The sequence below is a fragment of the Cyprinodon tularosa genome, unplaced genomic scaffold (assembly GCF_016077235.1).
Source record: "Cyprinodon tularosa strain WSP-4 unplaced genomic scaffold, ASM1607723v1 ctg85, whole genome shotgun sequence".
NCBI classification, from domain to species: domain Eukaryota; kingdom Metazoa; phylum Chordata; class Actinopteri; order Cyprinodontiformes; family Cyprinodontidae; genus Cyprinodon; species Cyprinodon tularosa.
In genome coordinates, this window is record NW_024039618.1 from 229,419 (window position 1) to 248,307 (window position 18,889).

The following is an 18,889-nucleotide window of genomic DNA, read 5'->3' on the forward strand; positions in this document are numbered from 1 at the left end:
GCTTTGTTTCATCTCTGCATAACCCTATACAGCCGTCTATCAGGAATATAGTCGTTGAATAGATCAAAGATGCTGAGGTAAGAATACAAGGGGGCACATCACAAAATCCTAGCTATACAAGGCTTACATCTGATAGGCAAATGCTGTGTCCAGCAAAGACTGCTGCCCTTAAAATGTCCTGTGCCTTTTTTTGCCATTTAGAGCTGTGGATTACTTGCATTCAACCGAGACCTCGCAGGCTTTGTGTTGATGCCAAGTCCAAAATTCCTTTAGAGTTTTACTGTATAGTAAAATACATAATTTAAGCTAATTATTTTGTATTTGGCATACATTGTGGAAAATTTTTGTTATGTTTTTTTCTTGCTTTTTGATTAGGGATGGGCATTTATCATATAATTTGTTAGTGATACATTTCTAGTAATAACAATTTTCATTTATCAACTTAACTGTTTTTTGTTTTTTTTTAGAACTAGTGATGATAAAACTCAAACTGGGTGGAATGCGATGGGGGTTTTATTCGATTGGGGCATTGAGATATTTGAAGCATATGATTAAACCCAGTTTCTTATTTATGCATCACATTTACTATGTAACTAGTGTCTTGAAGAAGCCTATTTTATGAGAATTTGATCAAGAATAAATTTTGTGATATGAGGCCTAATTGCTGTGGCATAAAGTTGAAGCTATACAGTTAACAACTTAAAATAATTACGGTGTGTTTTTGTTTTTATTATTACAAAAGTACCAAGAAATATTGTGATAAAATATCTAGTAATGACTATCATTCATTGTGTTTAGTTTATTACATTTTTCAACGCAGAAGTAAAATGTAAGGCATATTCTGGTCTGAGACCACAACGAATTGAGTAGTTTTAAATGCACAATAATGAAGATGGATTAAAGGTAATCCAGAAAAAAAACTGTGTTTTGTAAAACTACTGATCTTCAGACTGTATCTGGTCTAAAACCACATTCCATGGAGTCTAGTTTAAATACCGTAATTGTTCAATTATGGACACAATTATTCTGTGGCATATTTTGGAAAACCTGGTATATGAAATAAATTCTTTATTTGATAATTGGAAACTATTCGAATACATTTCTAGCTGGACACCTAATATTCCATATTCTCTTCACAACAATCAACTTCAAATTGAAACAACATGGAACTGTAACACATTTAATGATTGTCTAGAAGATGTATTGAAAACGCTTACAAACATTTTCTAATGTTACGTGTTGATAAAAGCTCACTCAAAATGGCGCCTGTCATCATATATTTTTTCTCTCGGTTGTGACTTACAGGCACAACCTTAGATCCACCCCACTAAGACAAATTGATTGCTTGATGATGAAACACACACATCCAGCTCCTGAAACCATTTGTAATTTTGTAAAAAAAAAAAATTAAAATTAAAACACAACGTCCTATACAAAGCTGCAGGATTATTTTTAAAAGTCATTTGTGGGACAATGGATGCCTGTTAGGCTATATGCGGAGAATAATTAACCCTACTGTCGTCGCCTCTGCCGCAATGCATTTTGGGATAAAGAAGGTTCCATCGACGTCCGCGTCGTCGGTTGCACTTCGACGTTAAAGGAGTTCTATTTCTTTTAATTTTCGAAATAGTTCTATCGAAAAATAAGATAAAAAAATAATAAAGCGTTGTAAAGTAATTTACACCGGTAAGTTTGACATCGTAACCGTGTGTTATTTTATTTTTGGGTGGCGTCGTTGTCATTTGCCCTTTCTCCTGGCTAAGAGTTGGGCTCCATGTTATGTTGAAACCTATTTTCCCTGTTTACAGGGCTTTAACTTGATTTGTAGGTGTTTGGGAATTACTTTGTAATAATGTTAATTAATAGGCAAACTGCTGGATTAAAAAATTATCTGATGGTTTCTGTTTTTAGGGTTTTAGAGAGTGACGAGTTCCAGAAGGAAATGGGTGCTGATAAACGGTAAGCTTGAACAAACATTAATTCGAAGTTATTGTAACGCAAGATGGCATCTAGCATGTTTTCTCGAACCTAGAGAACAGTTAACGACAAACTCTGTTGTAAAATGGTGCATTAGCGGCACTGTCCTTGAAATGAATAATTAATCAAGAATAAGTGCAGTTTTTAGGATTTTAACATGACCTGCCAAAATCAATTTCCTTTCAGCATTCCAAGTGAACTTATTTTGCACATCCGCTTTAGCTAGCGCGCTATTAATGTCAAAGCTATATTATGCAAATAGTTAAATATTCGATTAAAGTAATTCAAAAAACGGCAAAACTGTGTGCACAATGAGTTTTACACATGGACAATATTAGCTACTGCCTTAAAGGGACACTATGCAAAATTTTTCAGTTAATTAATGTGTTCCATAACGGTATGGATGACTAAATGAGTCATTTCAGGTTGAACAAAGGTATTCTCGTCCGCCCTGGTGGTCTGTGGGGGAAATACTGCACTTGCAATTGCAGGAGCACTGACCCGCACCCACAGGCTCAGAAGTCTCGTGAGAGTCAGTCTTGCTTTACGGCGAGAACTGCTACACGCCCCCATTTAAAAGCATTCTCGTTGCTAGCACAGTGGCAATCTTTGTGCAGTTATGCTACGTTCACGCAGCAAAAGCAGCAAAATCGCGTCTGCTGCTTCCTTTTTGCTGCTTGTACCAGTTAGTTCTGACGCGTGGCTGAAGCAGCTTTGCTGCTCTGGCTGTGTCTGAGGCGCGTTGGGCGGAGCTTCACTATCCTTTCTCTGCCTTGCAGCTATATTTGCTGTGATCAGTGGGAGTAAAGTAGTTTTAATGTGTTTAAGTGAGAAAAAATACACCTGAAAACGTAATCAGTGCAGTCAGTTCATTCAGATTATTATCCTGCCTTTAATATTTTTTCTGTCTGAGCCGCTCAGACCCCCTCATACCAGCGGGGTGCCAACAGTATGGATCCCTTCATCAGCAGCGGTTCACCGCGGCAGCTGGTAGGTGTTTTTCATCTAAATAATCCAAACTGCATATTCTGCCGGCAGATTTCTGCATTTTAAGTTAATTTAGGCGTCAATAAACTGTTTAAGAGGAGTGATCAACAGCGCTGTGTCTCTCTCCCTGCGTTAAACGCACCCGACGCGCTGCTTCAGCTGCTCAGACGTGCTGCGCCTGGTGCTCAAAACGCGCAGCGGGACCTTTTGCTGCGCCTTGACGCGCGTCAACCATTGACTCTGCATGTAAACTCGCTGCTTCTGTCGCGCCAGCTGCGTCCAGTGTGAACGCAGCGTCATTCGCTGCTAAGCTCAAAACAACCGCGCCTGGCTTGACGGAGAAACCAGGAGAACAGCTGAGCATATTTACGACAGTGCACTTTTACTTTCGCCCTCTGGAGGGAGCCTCACTGGAAAATCAACACCGGTTGCATAGTGTACCTTTAAAGCAATGAGAAACATGGAGATTTTTTTCCCTGAGCTGTAAACATTGCATAACCACTTTCATAATTGACCTTTATCAGATAACAATAAGTTGGAGTCATACTAGACGAAGTTGCACAAATGTACTTTATGTTCCATCTAACTGATGTAGCATAAAATATTTTTTATCTAAAATTAAAGGATATAAAGAGGGAGGGACAAGCAATATATGATGAAAAGTCGCCCTCACTTGTTTCTAACTAGATCAAGTGGTTTATTTATATATATATTATATTGTAAATTGCCTAAGGCTAATGTTGGTAAATGAACAATACTGTATTGTTGCAATGTGTTTTATCAGTATTGAGTTATATAGACATTACTGAAAAAATTTTGAGGGGTTTAAAAACAGTAAACAGTGTTGATGGTGTTTTAATTATTGATTTTTATGTTTTTATTATATACATGATACAATAATAAAGTTTCTTTTGTGTTCTGTCTCAAAAGGATCAGTAGGACCGAGCGTAGTGGTAGATATGGTTCCGAGCATTACCGCGATGATCCGGACTGGCGAGACAGACGTGACAGAGACCAAGACCGTGATCACAGCTCAAGGCGTTGGAGTGAGGAGAGGCATGATCGTTATGATGGAGACCGTAGGGGACCACGAGACAGCCCAGAGGTAACTGTTCAAATATTCACGATTTTTGATTTTATTTTGTTATCTGATATTAATCTTTACTGTGTTTTTGTTGTTTTTTAAGCAAAGGGAAAGAAAACGACGGAACAGTGATCGATCGGAAGATGGTTATCACTCAGACGGTGACTACCAAGAGCAGGATTACAGACGGGAGCCGGGGGATGATAAGAAGAGCAAGACCATCATGCTTGGGGGATTGTCTTCTCAAACCACTGAGGAGGATGTAAATATTTTTGGATTATCTGCTTTTCTCATTTAGTTTATGTTGGTAAATTAATTATTTTAAATACTGCTTATCCTGATATATAAAGTCTACTTTTGTTTGTGTGTATTAGATTCGTTTTGCCATTGACCAACTGGAGGGCCCCCAACCAGTAGATGTGAGACTGATGAAAAAGAGAACAGGTGAGAACCAACTGAACCCTGGACCCTCAACTCCCCTCCCTCAGGCTTTGAGCATAGGGCCAATCTGCTTCCATTCAGACCCATTTTCCCATAGCTCATAGGAAACAATCAGATGTAAACTTTGGTGCAAGACATAATGTTTCAGTTCTTTGTGGATCTGTTCAAGGTAAGTAAGAGCAACATTAATAGTTATTCAGGAGTCAGATGCCTGACCCACTGTAAGAGTGTGGTATTTGGCAGGATTTTCTTGCTATGGTAAAACTCCTAAGGGATGGCCTATTGTGTACCAAACTTGGCCTGGGTCGTGAAGCAGTTTGTGGAAGACTTTGAATAATATGCCCATGGACTCTTAACTAACACACCTCCCGTCTATATTTGAATGCTGTCTCTAGGTATAAGCCGTGGTTTCGCCTTCGTGGACTTTTATCACTTGCAAGATGCTACCAGATGGATGGAGACCAATCAGGTTGCTTCACAATCGCCAAGTCTAGTTTTAATCTTGGGGATCTGGAGAAATGGCTGAAGGCAACCAGAATGTGTTCAAAATGAAGTGTGGAAACTGTAGAAAAAAACTTCTTAAAATGAATACCAAACATCTAAAGTATTTGACTTGAAAATAACTACAGATGTCTAGATGATTTTGATCTGGAATCTTCTTACATTAACAAAGTTAAGTTAATGCAAGAAGGTTAATTAAACTATTAGCATTGATACTTAAAAGCAGATTTAACACATTTTGTGAGCTCTCTATTTAAGACTATGAGCGCACTCTTTTCTTTTTGCAATTTTCAATGTCCTTTGAATGAATTGTAACTTATGGCCCTAGCCTTCAGTAGAATGGAATTTTAAATGTTTTCCTCTTTTTATTTAATTTTTTGTAATAGAAAAGCCCATATCTTTATTTTCTTCTCTAAGCAGTCAGCTGTGTCCATTAGGATCACATTATACACTCTGCTCCAGCCTAGTCTGGGCACGCGGGTCCCAAACACCTAAAGAAACCTCTTCACATCATTCTCACTTATACATCCTGTGCCTGTCTTTAACTCAAAGGCTGTCTGTTGGGGGTCCCTCTCCCCATTCTCTCCCTTCCAATACTGCTTGCCCCAAATGATTAGATGTTTGCTCACCATGAACTCTTGATTGATTTTTCTCTCCTCTTTCAGAAGCGTCTGGTCATCCAAGGCAAAGTGGTTGACATGCACTACAGTCATCCCAGAAACAAGTATGAAGACTGGCTCTGCAACACTGTAAGTAAATCCCTCATTGTAATGAAAACATTAAACTTAAACATTAGCCAGATGTTTGCCTTGCAAGCTACATTTTCTATAGTCTTTTCTGCATTGTTGTATGTATTAAAGGTGAAGTGTTCTCAGGTTGATTTGGCATCAAAGTAGACTTCCTTTTCTCAGCGGGAGCACAGTTCTGGGCTGTAGTAGCTGTTTAATAAAAATAATTTAAACGGTTACTTGCAGTGTGGCCTGTACAATTTCCGGAGGCGGTTGAAGTGCTTCAGGTGTGGAGCAGCCAAAGCTGGTAAGTAGTTGAATCAGCAAGAGGCCGACCACTGCAGACATCCGAACAGCCTGGGCTTAAAGTGCTGAACATCTTCTCTTATTGTAGCTGTGATACCCTGAAAGGATTTAGACTAAATTAGTTTTCATCAAGGTTTAGTGAATGAAAATCTGATGTCTTTTTGTTTTTGGGTTATATTCCTGAAGTTTGGTAATGCTAAATATTTAATATAAGTTGCCTTATATTTTACACTCTCTTACTGTTTAGATTTATAGAGGTGGGGAATCTTGGGTTTAGTTTTTCTGTTTCATTACTGGATATTTGAAATTAGTTTTTCTAGGATATGTTAAAGTTTTATTTCTATGACTCCGTTAACAGATGGTGAGATGGGTAACGCCACTGGGGCCACTGAACTTCAACCCACTGGAGATTTTTATGGAGACAGTAAGAGCTCTCTATACATCCAATAGCTCTAATGTCCATGCGAGGCCATTCCTAATGCGACTCCTGTCTTCCCTTTAAAGCAATCATCCTGAGAAACATTGCCCCTCAGACCACAGTGGAAGCCATTTTGACAGCACTGGCACCGTACGCTAATCTTTCGGCCAACAACATTCGTCTTATTAAGGACAAACAAACAGGCCAGAACAGAGGTTTTGCTTTTGTGCAGCTCTCTTCCCCTCTGGTAAAGCAACATTAAATAAATACACTCTAGTCATTGATCTCAACAGATCACAACCAAAGGTTTATGTTTATATTTAATATTGCATCTTTTAACAGGAGGCTTCCCAGCTGCTAACCATCTTACAGGGGTTGCAGCCTCCTCTGAAACTGGACGGGAAAACAATTGGGGTGGATTATGCTAAGAGTGCTCGAAAGTAAGTCATTTCTGTAATGTTGGTGTATTGGGTGTATTCATGCTATTTGTTTGATTTGTTTCTCACTAAGAAGTATTTTTTTTCCCCTCTCCACCAGGGACCTCTTACTACCTGATGGGAATCGTGTCAGTGCTTTTTCTGTGGCCAGCACGGCCATAGCAGCAGCACAGTGGTCATCGGCTCAGGTCGGCCCATTTCCCCAAACCTCTTGTTTAGTTTCTCACTGTCAAGGACATAAATTGATGATTTATTTTCCACTTTACAGCCTCAGCAGACCATGGATGGGATGTCAGAGTATGCTTGTCTGCAAGAAGGATATGCTCCTCTCCCACAGGTTGTTGTGCTTGACAAATGAAACCAGATCTAATTTAGATATGTAAAATATTTCAAGACTTAAAGTTATGTAAAAGAATCAATAATGTTACAACTGATGGCCCTGTATTTTTTTCAAGTCACACTTAAACTTGTGGATGTTTTATAGGACTACCATACCTATTATCAGCCAGGAGCAGTAGCCACCACTTGTCAAGGGAATGGAATCCTGGGAGGTAAATGTTTTTTTTTTTTTTTCATTAGCTCATACATGTAGAGTAGTGATTTTCTGTGGAGTAGGCCAGCAGCCCTGAGCTGTACTGGTGTTAGCCACAGGCTAAGAGATCATATCTTCTACCACATCACTGGTTCATTTGGGGACTGTCAATAGACTTTGGACGCTCTGGATTTAAATAAAAAAAAACTTTCTCACCCATTTATGCAGAGTGAATGCCAAATCATTATTTTAGACCAGAAATCATAGGAACACTTCCCCTTTTTGATATTAATGTATTGTTTTTCAGTAACTTTTCTACTCAAAATTATTATATTTTTCTCCCCAATAACTACGTAATTTTACTGCCTGACACAGAACTGACGTCTAATCATCATACTTGACTTTGTCAGCAGTGTTTCCTCCCAGTTGTAATGCATTTCTTTTTTTAAATCAACTTTTATAAGGGAGAAAATCATGATTTGCTTTCATTTCATATTAAAAATAAATCATGAATTTATTCTCAGTCCTTGCTAAGAGTGGAACTGTTCACTTTAGTTCTCTTGGTGATGTCACATCCCTGGCTAAGCCAATAGCAAAAATGAGACATAATTAAGCTATTTCCCATTTTTGACACGAGGGAGCGCCAAATATACGTTTGTTTTGTTCGTTTCTTTAAAAAAAAAAAAAAAAGTTTAGTAAATGGTTAAAAAAAATGCCTTGGACATCTAGACAGATTGCTAAATGTTTTCAGCATCTCATGAGATTTTATAGGCGTGGGGGGTGAAACGTGATAAAGCTGGGAAGAAACTAGATTTCATTTTAATGTGTCGGGCTTAATGCTCTTTTTTTTTTAATAATTAATAATTTGAATTTCTTTGTTAATATAGCTGCTCCAGGTGTAAAGCTCGTTCCTGCTGCTGTTGTTATATCCCAGAGTCCACAAATCTATCAACCACATATCATTGCACAGCCTGCTGTACAGGTAGTTAAGCCATTTGTAATGTATTGCATTAAATTGAAGAAAAACAAGATGTCATCTAAATAACTTAAACACTACCTCTATGTGTTGACTCTTGCCCAACAGCTGGATGGAAAAGCCCAGGTTGGACTTGCAGCTGTTGAGTCTGTGGCTGTGCCTGCTTTGGCTGGAGCTGCTGCCCCAGTATGTGGGACCAGTGCCATACCAGCCTCTGGAACATCACTGGAAACCACCAGTGGTAGGGAAAAATTAGGTTGTAATATGTATTTTGTTGTGATGCCAAATGTTTGTATTTTATTTTTGTTAGCAACACCTAGAGACTGAAATGCTTTGAAAATATAGTTTGAGAACTTTTTACTTTTTAAAGGGATTTTAAAGGAAGATTTGTACATGTATATCAGCTCATTGTGGTCTTGACTTTTTTAGAAGGATGAAAAGGGAATTCTTCTTAAAGTACAATTTCAGTTCAGTTTTAGCTTACTTGAGCTGATTCAGATTGTATTCTTTGAAAAACTCCTATAAAGCTTCTTCATTGATATGTTTATAGCCTTCCTGCAGGTAGAATGCTTAACTTTATCAGCAGGATTTCACTTTTAAAAAATGGCTCAATGGAACAGAGTTTACAATTTATGCAACCCGTAGCTTTTTATCAGTTGGTGCAGTCATCAGTTCACCGCCTCTTCTTTCTCAACCCTGGTGAACCTTGACACATCATAGAATGTACAGTTACCTTTCAAAAGGCTTTTTGTACTTTTTATTCTACCTCTGACTTTGCATCATTAATACTACGGCTGCAAACAGAGACCAGCCTCCGATTAGGGTAGATTAAGCTGAAACATTAATAGTTAAATCTGGTGGTTTCATGAACGACTTGTACATCAATACTTACTAATAATAACTTTTTTTTATGTGTATCACAGGATTTTGATTACATTGGTTGACATGATGTTTTCTCAATTAACAGCTCATGTTCCTGATACATCTACCTATCAATATGATGAGTCCTCTGGCTATTATTATGATCCTCAGACTGGCCTTTATTATGACCCAAATTCACAAGTAGGTAACACCCAGTCTGTTATGTGTCACTTATTCTGGGGAGATTAGATATTGTTTTGATTATATATGTGTCTGCTTTTTTCTCTCTTTCTATTCTTCTTTAGTATTATTACAATACTCAGACTCAGCAGTACCTCTACTGGGATAGTGAGAAACAGACATATGTACCGGCACCTGGCAACACAAACCCTGGACAGAACGATAAAGCAAATGGGTCAGCAGGAGGCAACAAGGAGCCTAAAGAGAAAAAAGAGAAGCCTAAGAGCAAGACTGCACAGCAGGTATTTTTTAGACATTAGAACATTGTTTCTGTTTATCTTCATATGCTTTATTTACCTTGATGTTCGAATTCATTTTTCAGATTGCTAAAGACATGGAAAGATGGGCTAAAAGTCTCAATAAGCAGAAAGAAAACTTCAAAAGTAGCTTCCAGCCTATTAGTCAAGAAGATAGGAAGGAGGCTGCAGCTGCTGATGCTGGATACACCTTGTTTGAAAAGAAGGTATCTCATAAAATTAAACTGACAAACATTTGGTACTTCAACTGTGAGATCTTTGGATGAATTTAAGTATGGCTTGTTATTTTTCAGCAGGGCGGTCTAGACAGGCTTATGCAGGAGGTGGCAAGGTACGCCGAAGAGGAAGAACTTCCTATAAGCTCTGCTAATTCTTCAAAGGTATTTTCTCTTTCTGGAGTTTTGTAAGGCAACGCTTTTCCAGAGTATTAGCTGTTTTATGGTTGCTTGAGTATGGCTCCTGTGTTTGTGGTAGTGTGGCCTGGTGGCAGCTTACAGTGGAGACAGCGACCCTGAGGAAGGAGGAGGGGGAGTCGGAGCAGGAGGAGAAACTGATGGTGGTGACATGAGTCAGGACAAGCTCACAGACTGGAAAAAGATGGCCTGTCTACTCTGTAGGAGACAGTTTCCTAACAAAGAAGGTTTGATGAGACATCAGCAGCTCTCTGACCTTCACAAGGTATCATCGTGATATATTGTCTTATCACCAGTTTGCTCCAGGTTTTGACCATCAAATAAGAAAAGGTTCTGGTCTTTTTTTTTTTTTTAGAAAAACCTTGAAGTTCTCCGCAGATCCAAAATGAGTGAAGCTGAGTTAGAAGAGTTGGAAAGGAAAGAAACAGAGGTTGGAGAAAACGCTCATCTACGTGTTTATCTTTATCTTAGTTTGACCTTTTTGTTTGATTTTTAAATTGGATTTGTTTTCTTTTTCATCAGCAAAAATACAGGGACAGAGCAGCAGAGAGGAGAGAAAAATACGGCATCCCGGAACCACCAGTGCCTAAAAAGAAGAAGTTTAGCCAGCCAGCGGCAGCCGTGTAAGACCACTGTTCAGTTTTTTTTTAAGCATTTTTATTTTTTTTTGTTTAGGTGTTTTTAATTCATTCTGTTTTATTTATTTATTTTTTATTAATTCTTTGGGGTTTTTTTCGCTCAGGAACTATGAACAGCCAACTAAAGACGGCCTTACCAGTGATAATATCGGAAACAAGATGCTGCAGGCCATGGGCTGGAAGGAGGGGAAAGGTCTGGGTCGCAACCAGCAGGGAATAACCGCTCCAATTGAGGTATGTACAGTAAACCAGCTGATGTCTGGCATCGTCTAGCAAAGCATTATACACTTCAGTTGCTATTCATACAGCTAAAATAAACTCTCTCCACAGGCACAGTTGCGAACAAAAGGAGCCGGACTTGGCACCAAGGGCACCAACTACACCCTTTCTGCTTCAGATACCTACAAAGATGCCGTTCGGAAAGCCATGTTTGCCCGATTCACAGAGTTAGAATGAGACATTTTCCAACTAGACTGTATTGTTGTGAAAACTTTCGCCGATGACAAGATGGACTCTTTTTCACATTCAGTAAAATTCAAAATGGTTGTACTTCCTGTCACAATACGGACCACCAAATAAATTTGTTGATGGAACCTGAGGTTGTAAATTATATAATTTATATATTGTACATATATGTTGTGACTTCTTTGTTTTACATAACTGATTTTCATTTTATGTGGTCAAACTTTTGTCTCGGCATGTAATGACTGTACAGTTTATACAAGATCTTGTCAAAATGTAAAGAAAATAAAGGATGAGATTTAAGTTTGGAGCATTGTGTATTATAATGACTAATGAAAGTGGGTATAAAGTTAATTTTAGACTTAATCTTTATGTCTATGAAGCCTACTTTAGTTGAGTGTTATGGCTCGCAAAAAGTTTTTTTTTTTTTTTTACAGAATTGTGTGTGAATACATACTTAAGTGACTTATTTAGGACTTTGAGTGGTATATTTACTAACCTAAGGAACCAACAGGTGTGCCTTGTGGGGACAGAATGCTGGTCTCAATGAATAAGTAGCCCTTGAATGTTTACCTGGGTTAGAGAAATAGCGTAAATTAACATGGTATAAGGAATATACTGGTAATGGTTGGGATAAATGTCAGTGTTGGCCATATATGCCTAACACTGACATTGTACTGTGTATGTATGTATGTATATATATATATATATACACACATTTTTTTTTCTAGATGAAAGTAAAGACTTGGTGACTGCATGTTCCTCTGCCAGTGTTCCTTATTTAAGCTGTGTACATTAAAATCCGATATATAAACCCGCTGTTTTCATGAACCCTTTTCCAAACTTTCTAAAATGAAAATATTCTGAATCTCACAGCCACCCTGGCAATGTGGATGTTATTTGCAGTACCAAGAGTACAGTTTTATTACTTTTAATTTATGGACAGAGTTCCTTATAGAGCTGCAATATTGCAGAATACATCACATAAAAACACTAATTTGAACCATTTTATCAACTTTATTTTGTTAGGATTATTCCATTGTCCTTCATAAAGTAATAATCGCAAGGTGAATCAAAAATGGTAAAAAAAAATCTTGTGTTTTAAAATCAACTCTGCTGAGTTAAACATGTTGAACCAGCTTTCAATGCCTCTATAGCTCTGAGTCTTAAGGGGAATGTCTCTGGGCTTTGAACAGTGAGACAATAGGCCAATCTGAGGAGGTTTTTTGATGAAAATTGACTGGCACAGTTTTGCAACATATTTTTAAGTTTAGGCTTTGATTTGAAGAGGCCGTTCTACACATACATTTGTTTTATTTTACCATTTAATTGTTGTTATAGTTGTTTATGGTTACCCTGTTGAAAGTTAGACCAGCATTACCCTGTATTAAGCTCATCCAGTTTACCATCAAAACTAAATGGGTTATTTGTTACCACAGGAGGAAAGCACCATGTGTGACTATAAGGGAGTTGTCTTGAATTTCTAGAATTGCACTGCTTAATATGGTTACATATTGAAATAGCCCAGCTAGCTGGATTCTAGTTACTCCATTTTTGCATAAGTTTCTTTTTTTTTTTTTCATTATTTTTTTGTCTGCTCTGTCGAATGGTGCACAACTGGAAGTATTTATCTCTTTCTTTTTCCTTTTCAGAATTCTGTTATGATGTGTAACCATAGCAACAATAGCCAGCATCTTTTTTTTTTTTACAGCTGGGAAAAGCTCATTAACATTTCTAAAGCTGAAATAAAACTAACTACCTTCGCAAGTACCAGCTGAACATTAAAAAAAAGCCCAGAGGATGTAGAGCAAGAACAAGGAAAAGAGGGAGGAGCAGGAAATTCAAGTGATCTCCTCCATCAATCATTATGAGCAATGTGAGATCTTTAGGAAACAAGTTAGAAGAAATTCAAGCCCTATCAATGACCCAGCCAGAATATTAACAATTCAGAATTTGGTGTTTTACTAAAACATTACTCCAGGATCAGTGACTCCACCGACTCTACCAGGATTTCTGACCACACAAGCAGACAGAGATTAAAAGATGACTGGAAAATTAAGGGAGGTGGGTTGGCAGTGCTTGTTAACACATCCAGCCCACGTCACAATAAAGATTCATCTCAGCAGCCCTTATATTGAACTACTGGCAGCTGGTTATCCATAGTATCAGTCCATATTACTTGTCATAGTTTACAGCTGTAGTTGGACCTGGGACAATATGTATGCAGAAAGATGCTGCATATCTTCTAGAAGTTTGAACTCTTCTGCTGAAAGAAGCTCAAAGAGCTGATAAAGAAGGACCTTTTTTAGGACCTTTGGAGATGATTTCACAAAGAAGTGTTATTTATAAAACAAATAACATTACGGACAACTGTGAGTATCCTCTTCATCAGACTGGACAACATCAAGACTTCTCCATATCTGTTGCAAGAAAGCCTGGTACAAAAGATTCTTTCTGACAACAGATGTCAATGTATACAAATTGTTGAAAAAAGCAGGTGAGTTACTACAACATTTAATTTTCGTTTGGGCTTGATGCAATTGAAATTAATGACTGAACCGAACAGATTAGATGAGCATGTGCATCTTTGTTTTGCAACACATGGCAATTTTCTTGCAGGGTGAAAAACAAAACAGAACACCTTCTGTGCCAGTAGGTTTTATTTTTTTTAAGTAAAGATGGCCAAATACAACCTCATGTCATGTTTTGAAAAAATATTTTCTTTGCTTTTAACAGATATACTCTACCTTATGTCTATCTGTCACATAAAACCACAATACCATACATTTAGGTTTATAATTAGAGTCGGACAAAAATAAATAAATATTAAGGGATTTCAATAACTTAGCGATTCTGGTGAGAATAAGCAAGAAATGTGTTGTCCAAAAGAGTCTTCTTATTTTAGTCTAAACAAGCGAAAGCAAAACCTGTAGACGTGCAGTCCTTAAGATAAATTAAGCAACAAAGATTCCTTTGGCAGTCCATCCTGTCCGTCCAGTTAAAGGCAGTTAAAAACAACAAGCACAAAAATGTCAAAACCCGGCAGATCACATATTTTACAATACATACATGTTTAGCACAGACTGGCATACATGGTTTAGAGCAGAGGTCTTCAAAGTTTTCCAGGCCAAGGACCCCAAAACTGATGGTGAGATAGGACCCCCTAATTATATATATGGTATGAAATAGTGTTATATCAAACTGGTCCTATAGTCACTCTATTACATATAGAGTAATGTAACGAAAGTAATTTCACCCTGGGATTATTCAAGTATTTCTGATTCTGATTCCTGGTTGATGGGACAGGTGTGAATGAAACGGTGCCCAGCTTGAAAGAGCTCCAGTGTGTCGCTGAATGTGTGCATTGATGACTGAAAGACATCGTCTGCCTCCATTTATCTGTTTACTACAGTCTGTTAATGTGTATTTAAAGACATTGTTGGAATATAAAAACAAAAGTCTAATAAACCAAACTTTTGCGACACCCATGCAGTACTCCGGTGAGGTCCGCGGGGGTACTGCATAACCCTAACCCGTGTTGAAGAAATCCGGTTTAAAGTATCATCCATTCATTCATCCATTTTCCATTGAGCTTTATCACTGCTGGTGTCACGAGGGGTGCTGGTGCTTATCTCCAGCTGTCAATGGGCAAGAGGCGGGGTCACCCTGGACAGGTCACCAGTCCACTGCAGGGCAACACAGAGACAAACAGAACAAACAATCATTCACCCACACACTCACACCTAAGGAGAATTTAGATATGCCAATTAACCAAACAGTCGTGGTTTTGGACTGTGGGAGGAAAACCGGAGTAACCAGAGAGAACCCACAGATGCACAGGGAGAACATGCAAACTCCATGCAGAAAGAAATCAGTACCTTATTGCTGCAAGGCAGCGGTGGTACCCACTATATCACTGTGCAGCCCCCATTTAAAGTAACATCTCTTTTAGAAATAAAATTAAAATCGAGCAGGTTGAAATAGAAAACGAAGATATTTTTTCTCCTCTACAAATGAAGCAGCGTCAGTAATCAGAAGTAAGAGGTGATTACATGTGAGAGGAATGTATGCTCTAATCTTTCACCCCGCCACATTTAACCAGAATAACTAGGCTATAGAGGAGTTATTTGATTTTACCTTTCTAACATTTGTTTTTACAGAAGTATATTTGGCATGAAAATATGTGCTGAGAATTTGTTGTAATTGAAAGTTCCGAGCAACTAATTTAATGATTAGATATTGTAATTAGTTTGATTTGGTTTTAAACATGTGAAGAAAAAACACTGCAGATGTATATATAGATGTTAATATAAATGATAATAAAATGTTTTTGCTAACCTAGTAAAGGTAACTCATATGTTGTACATCTGGAATTGAAAGCTGATATAATAAAGTGCAAAAAGTAAAGTCATAATTAACAAAACATGGAAGCTTGAAAAAATGTTTCTATGTCAATAATCCTTATCTTGTGTTTACCATACAGTAGCTGAATTTCGGAAATAAACTACTACTACATGTATTTGAACTACTTTCTGTAGTCTTAATGAAAGTCAAAAACAGAATTTTTACTTGGCATAATATTTTTTTGCTCGATTCGGCAATCTAGATAAAATATTGAGACATATTTTATATTTTTGATGCATAAATCTCTCCTTTATTTTTTCCAATCCACTGTATAGATCTGGATGCACCGTCTATACTTGATGCACCTTTTTCCTCCTTTGTGTTCCTTCTGTTTGTCTATAAGAGCCGACGTCACAAGTGAATTGTCTCCATTAAATTTCTACATTGTATTCAATTCTATTCATTGATTTGATTGAAATTGTCATTTAAATAAATAATTATTTATCTAAAAATGATTTCAGTTTTGAGACTGCAAGAGATAGGCACCGCCTCCACTGCAACTGCAACTTTACAGATAAAGTTTACTTACTTACATAGGGTAACCACCTGATGACGGTCCACACAGGAACATGCAAACTGAATGCAGCATTAACCTAGACAAGGATTCAACACACTTCTGCTAACTTGGCTTAGAGCCTTAATGGACTATATTAGCTCTGCTATATGTTATTCATTATAATACGAAATAAGTATTTAAAAGCAATTTAAGAATTTAGGGCATTATGTATTGATATTCTATTTAGATTATTTGAAATGTATATAATTGTTATAGATAATTGTTGCCTTCTGTGTAAAGCCTGTAGAGGCCAATGTAGGGATTTTATTTTAAGAAAAAAATATTTGAATTCTGCTCTGTTTATTTCACTGATCTTATTTTGGTCAGTGAGGACAAATTTATAAACATGAATAATTTAGGTGATAAGTTACTTTAGTTCATAAGAAAATATAGGATAATAAACAGATTAAAAAAATGTTTGTGGTTATTTGAGTAGTCGCTCCAAGCTAAATGCTTTATCTTGATTTTCTCGTATCTGTCATTCCAAGTTAAAGGTAAAAAGTGAGTAAAATTATCCTTTTGGCTGTTTGCCTGCCATAAGTTAAGGTTAACCTTCTGACCTCAGAAATAACCATCTATTGTTCACCCATGACTTAGCAGAGGAAATCCCTCTGCATTCCACAGAAAGTCATCTTAAAAGCGGCTCACAAGTTTAACTTCTTGCAGAGAGCATTCTTAAAGAGAGGAGTTTATCAACTTTGAGCGCGCTTTTAGCGCACCTTTACCCTGCCAGGAATAGATACGCCAATTTCAGGCTAAAGTTGCAAAAGTGTGAATTTCTAAATTAGTAGAACCAGGCTGTGTTGGTTTCATTTATTCTGAAGTCGTATCAGCTTCTTTTCCAAAAGTGTTGAAACCTTACCTCGGAGCGGCTCCTCAGGCGCGCAGTGGGTGGGATGGATAGGAGGAGGTGGGGGTGCGCACACAGGAGGCGGACCTATGCTGCGACCCCCACAGCTTTGCTTCAACATGGTTTTACTATACCGACCATTTCCCAAAGCACACTTTCTAGCCGCCGCGCAGGAGACAGAATAAACGCCTGTGCGTAAAAACTGCCCCTCACCAGGAAAACATTAAAGATAAAAGAAACGGAAACAGCTCCTTATAATATCCTGGAACATCATTTGGAATTGGGCAGGAATCTTCTAAGAACAGCATTTGGTAAGCTTCAATAAATCTGATTTAAAAACGTCTTACTAAATGAAAAGAGACTTGATTCAAATGTTTATGAGTAGCCGCTTATACTTTATATTTAAGGCTTGTTGAGTATGTTTTAAACAGAGCAGGAACATGCGTTTCTCTCAGCTGTGAGAGACGGTAATAATCTAAGTAGAAAAAAGGTGAAAAATGGACTGCTGAAATGACAGCAGGATCATTTTCTCTTGATTTTTTTTCTCTCTTGGAGGTGATCTATAGGAACACATTTGGCCCGTGCGCCAAGCTGATATGTCAGGACCATGTGGCGCTTCAAGTGACAAACTGCTGGTGTCCATCTTTTGTTCGCTTTGGACATTCATTCTTCCTGAGGCTTCTTAGTCAAAAACCTTCTGAAATGTGTTTATTTTAAGCAGCAGGAGCGCTTAAATAGGAAATGTAAACGTATGTGTCCAGTGTGTTAATGTGTATCTTCCAGTTTGGGTTTTGTAGAACCAGATTTCTGTTCAACTTCGACATGTTGTGACGTCACTTTCTAGGATGAGACGTTTTCCAGCTTTACGCATTTTTAAAATCTTCTTTGCTCCATTATTCAGAATGACAGGACTACTATCCTAGATAATGAGTGAGATATGATTCATGTTTTCTATTCAGGAGCAAAACAAACACGATTATAAACCGCTGAGTCAATTTAAAGCTCCTCTCTTTTGTTATTGTTGACTAAACATAGCCATGTGGAGGAAGAGGCAGAAAGGGAAAGAGCGCCCTGTGTGGGAGGTTCATGGTTCACGTTTTCACTTATAGCTCCCATTTCTTTCTGTTCATGTGCTTTTATTGTGTGTCTGATATAATGAAGCCATGGTGCTCAGACTGAGGTGTAATTCCCATTGGTGGTAGATGCCAGATCCTTCGCTTCTCAAAAGAAACTTTGCCGCACAAAAAAATGGCATTGCAAATTGGAATGTGTTAACTGTGATTTAGAGTACACTGCACTGCAAAGTGTACACCTTTTGGACGTTTATACATTTCGTCATATTACATTTAGAAGCGTTATTGTATTTTAGTTGTTTTTTAAATAACATACCGGCACCCATAAAGTAGTATTTATTTTTTTTTAGGTCCAAGGAAAACAAATTAAGGTGCTGCACCTTTATTTACCTTGACTCCACCATCACCAACAATGCTGACCTTAAGCTGCAGGCAAAGTCTAGCAGCTGCAACTATCTGGTCTCTCTGGAAGTCTCTCTGGAACACTCACTCCTTCCACAAGGCAAAGCTGTTTATATTTAAAGTGGTGATACTCTCTGTTAACATTTACTGACCTGCATTTTGGCCATGGAAAAGACAGAGTCAATGATTTTGCCAGCAGGGCTTCCAGAACTCTAAATGCACCTACTAAACTTAAGCATCTTGGCTCTTTGTCACATCATTGGCCAACCAAGCAGTAGAGTGTTAAACATTTTAAAAGAGGAAATGCAACAGCTGGTATTTAACACGAAGGACACAGAGGACTTGG

General features: G+C 37.9%; 2 protein-coding genes across 4 annotated transcripts in view; both read left to right on the forward strand.

Moving 5' to 3' along the window:
- Nucleotides 1-1,527: 1,527 nt before the first annotated feature.
- Nucleotides 1,528-11,568, forward strand: rbm5 (RNA binding motif protein 5). 2 transcript variants are annotated; one of them, XM_038272993.1, is made up of 25 exons: nucleotides 1,528-1,686; nucleotides 1,912-1,959; nucleotides 3,895-4,069; nucleotides 4,152-4,310; nucleotides 4,423-4,492; nucleotides 4,885-4,958; nucleotides 5,656-5,739; nucleotides 5,965-6,025; nucleotides 6,383-6,448; nucleotides 6,529-6,689; nucleotides 6,785-6,882; nucleotides 6,980-7,067; nucleotides 7,148-7,216; nucleotides 7,364-7,430; nucleotides 8,299-8,393; nucleotides 8,496-8,628; nucleotides 9,355-9,449; nucleotides 9,554-9,730; nucleotides 9,811-9,951; nucleotides 10,039-10,125; nucleotides 10,220-10,423; nucleotides 10,514-10,588; nucleotides 10,681-10,781; nucleotides 10,901-11,030; nucleotides 11,127-11,568. In XM_038272993.1, exons 2-25 carry the CDS (start codon nucleotides 1,943-1,945, stop codon nucleotides 11,250-11,252), a joined length of 2,553 nt encoding a protein of 850 aa, XP_038128921.1. In that variant the 5' UTR covers nucleotides 1,528-1,686; nucleotides 1,912-1,942; the 3' UTR covers nucleotides 11,253-11,568. The 2 variants fall into 2 exon arrangements, with proteins under 2 accessions (XP_038128921.1, XP_038128924.1); XM_038272996.1 differs by having other exon boundaries at nucleotides 10,042-10,125.
- A 5,561-nt stretch (nucleotides 11,569-17,129) lies between these two features.
- The window catches only part of slc38a3b (solute carrier family 38 member 3b), a 45,346-nt gene continuing 43,586 nt past the window's right edge, over nucleotides 17,130-18,889 (forward strand). The window contains exon 1 of one of the 2 annotated variants that reach the window (XM_038272966.1): nucleotides 17,130-17,379. The gene's annotated coding sequence lies outside the window, so the exon portion shown is untranslated. The remainder of the gene's footprint in view (nucleotides 17,380-18,889) is intronic. The other variant, XM_038272965.1, reaches the window with a different exon arrangement.

Bases quoted from the DNA above. Each gene is read 5' to 3' on its own strand.
- rbm5 (XM_038272993.1), top strand. The intron at 7,217-7,363 runs GTTGTTGTGCTT...GATGTTTTATAG, and splicing joins GATATGCTCCTCTCCCACAG to GACTACCATACCTATTATCA. The intron at 11,031-11,126 runs GTATGTACAGTA...CTCTCTCCACAG, and splicing joins GAATAACCGCTCCAATTGAG to GCACAGTTGCGAACAAAAGG.